This window comes from Aplysia californica, unplaced genomic scaffold (assembly GCF_000002075.1).
Source record: "Aplysia californica isolate F4 #8 unplaced genomic scaffold, AplCal3.0 scaffold00030, whole genome shotgun sequence".
NCBI classification, from domain to species: domain Eukaryota; kingdom Metazoa; phylum Mollusca; class Gastropoda; order Aplysiida; family Aplysiidae; genus Aplysia; species Aplysia californica.
The window spans coordinates 217,653-219,317 of NW_004797300.1; the positions used below are offsets into that span (position 1 = coordinate 217,653).

Genomic DNA, 1,665 nt, shown 5'->3' on the forward strand with positions numbered 1-1,665 from the left:
CACAAACACACACACACACACACACACACACACACACACACACACACACACACACACACACACACACACACACTTACACTGTTATTTACATAGGCGTAAAATACGTTATTCAAACATTCAAATTATACTTCTCCACCCGATGAATCGGAATATGTTTTAAAAATTCAGATAGCAATCTGTGGACTAATGATTCACACGTTTAATTCACTGGACGTCAAGTGCACACACACAGACACACAGACGCACACAAATGCCCATAAACACACACCATCACCATTGCCCTTTCTCCCCCTGGATCAGGATGTAGACCACGAACAAACACTTTCCACCTTTCTTTATCCTTTGCTAGCCTCTTGATACTATCTTATGTTTTCCAACTTTTCCGTACATCCGTTTCTGTGACTCTTCTCCATGTTTCACGTGGTCTTCCTATTGATCCTTTATCCAGTGGATTCCAATCCAAATTTTTATTATAATATTTATAATGCAGCTGCCTCACTTCCGGAAAGTAGGTCCAATCCATTGTCGTCGCCTTCTTCTCACATCACCTCCGACTGGGCTCTGTCTTGATTTCCGTAACACTTCCTCGTTGGTGACCCTGTCTGTCCATCTGATGCTCTGTAACTTCCATAAAGACTTGTTTATGAAAACCTGGGTTCTCTTTATGCAAGTCTGTTATACGTTTTATGTCTCAAATCTGTTCCACAGTACTTCAGTTGAATTGAAAATCCCCAACTTTGTTCCGAATGAGATATCTCTGGTCCTCCAAATCCAATTCAGAGATATGTACGCAGCTTGTGCCTTTCCAATGCGGGACTTTATTTCAGCACCTGGTCCTCCATCCCTGCCAATTTTACTCCCAAGATAGCAGAAGGATGCAACGTCTTCTAGTGCATTTCCTTTTTATTGTGACCTGCACCTTTCGGTGTGCATCTATCTTCAGGGGTTTTGACTTTCCGGGGTTGATCCCCACTCTAACAGACTCTGATAGGCTGTTTAATACTGAAGTCTTTGCTTGCATCTGTTCCTGGGTGTGCGCCAGAAGAGTCAAGTCGTCGGTAATGTCAAGATCGTCCAGCTGTGTCCATGTGGTCCACTGTATGCCGTTTCTTTGTCCTCTGGTGTTTCCTTCATCAGCTAGTCGATTGCCAAGATGAAGAGGAAAGGTGATAGTAAGCATCCCTATCTCACATCGGTCTTGATGTCAGAGCTGTCTGTGAGTTGGCCATTTTGGTACAACCTGCAAATTGTCCCTTCTTACATGCTCTTGATGATGTTCACCAACTTCAGTAGGATTCCGTGCTGTTTCCGTATCTTCCATTGTGTTGCTCGGTCTATACTATCAAAGCCCTTTGTCGTTCAAGGAAACTGACAATCTGCTGAGAATTTCACTCTAGTGAGTGTTTTTTACTATGATCTTCAGAGCAGCAATCTGGTCGGTGGTTGAGCGATTTTTTTCCGAAAATCAGCCTGTTCATTTCGTAGTCTCCGTTGCAGTTTTGATTCTCGTTAGAATGATTCTGTTGAAAACCTTACACAAATAAACTCATTCAAATACTCAAGTAAGTACACTCTCTCACTTCACTCCTCAGTCATTTTGTCTCCTTGTGTCTTTTTTTCTCCCTCTCTTTCTCTCTCTCTCTCTCTCTCTCTCTCTCTCTCTCT

At 42.8% G+C, this 1,665-nt stretch overlaps 1 protein-coding gene across 1 annotated transcript in view; it reads left to right on the forward strand.

Annotated features, from left to right (window-relative positions):
* The window catches only part of LOC100533323 (soluble guanylate cyclase subunit), a gene marked incomplete at its 3' end in the record, with an annotated part of 184,338 nt that overhangs the window by 146,064 nt on the left and 36,609 nt on the right, over positions 1 to 1,665 (forward strand). Inside the window, 1 exon segment of the mRNA NM_001204620.1 lies at positions 867 to 877. Within this exon segment, the coding sequence (NP_001191549.1) occupies positions 867 to 877 (11 nt within the window).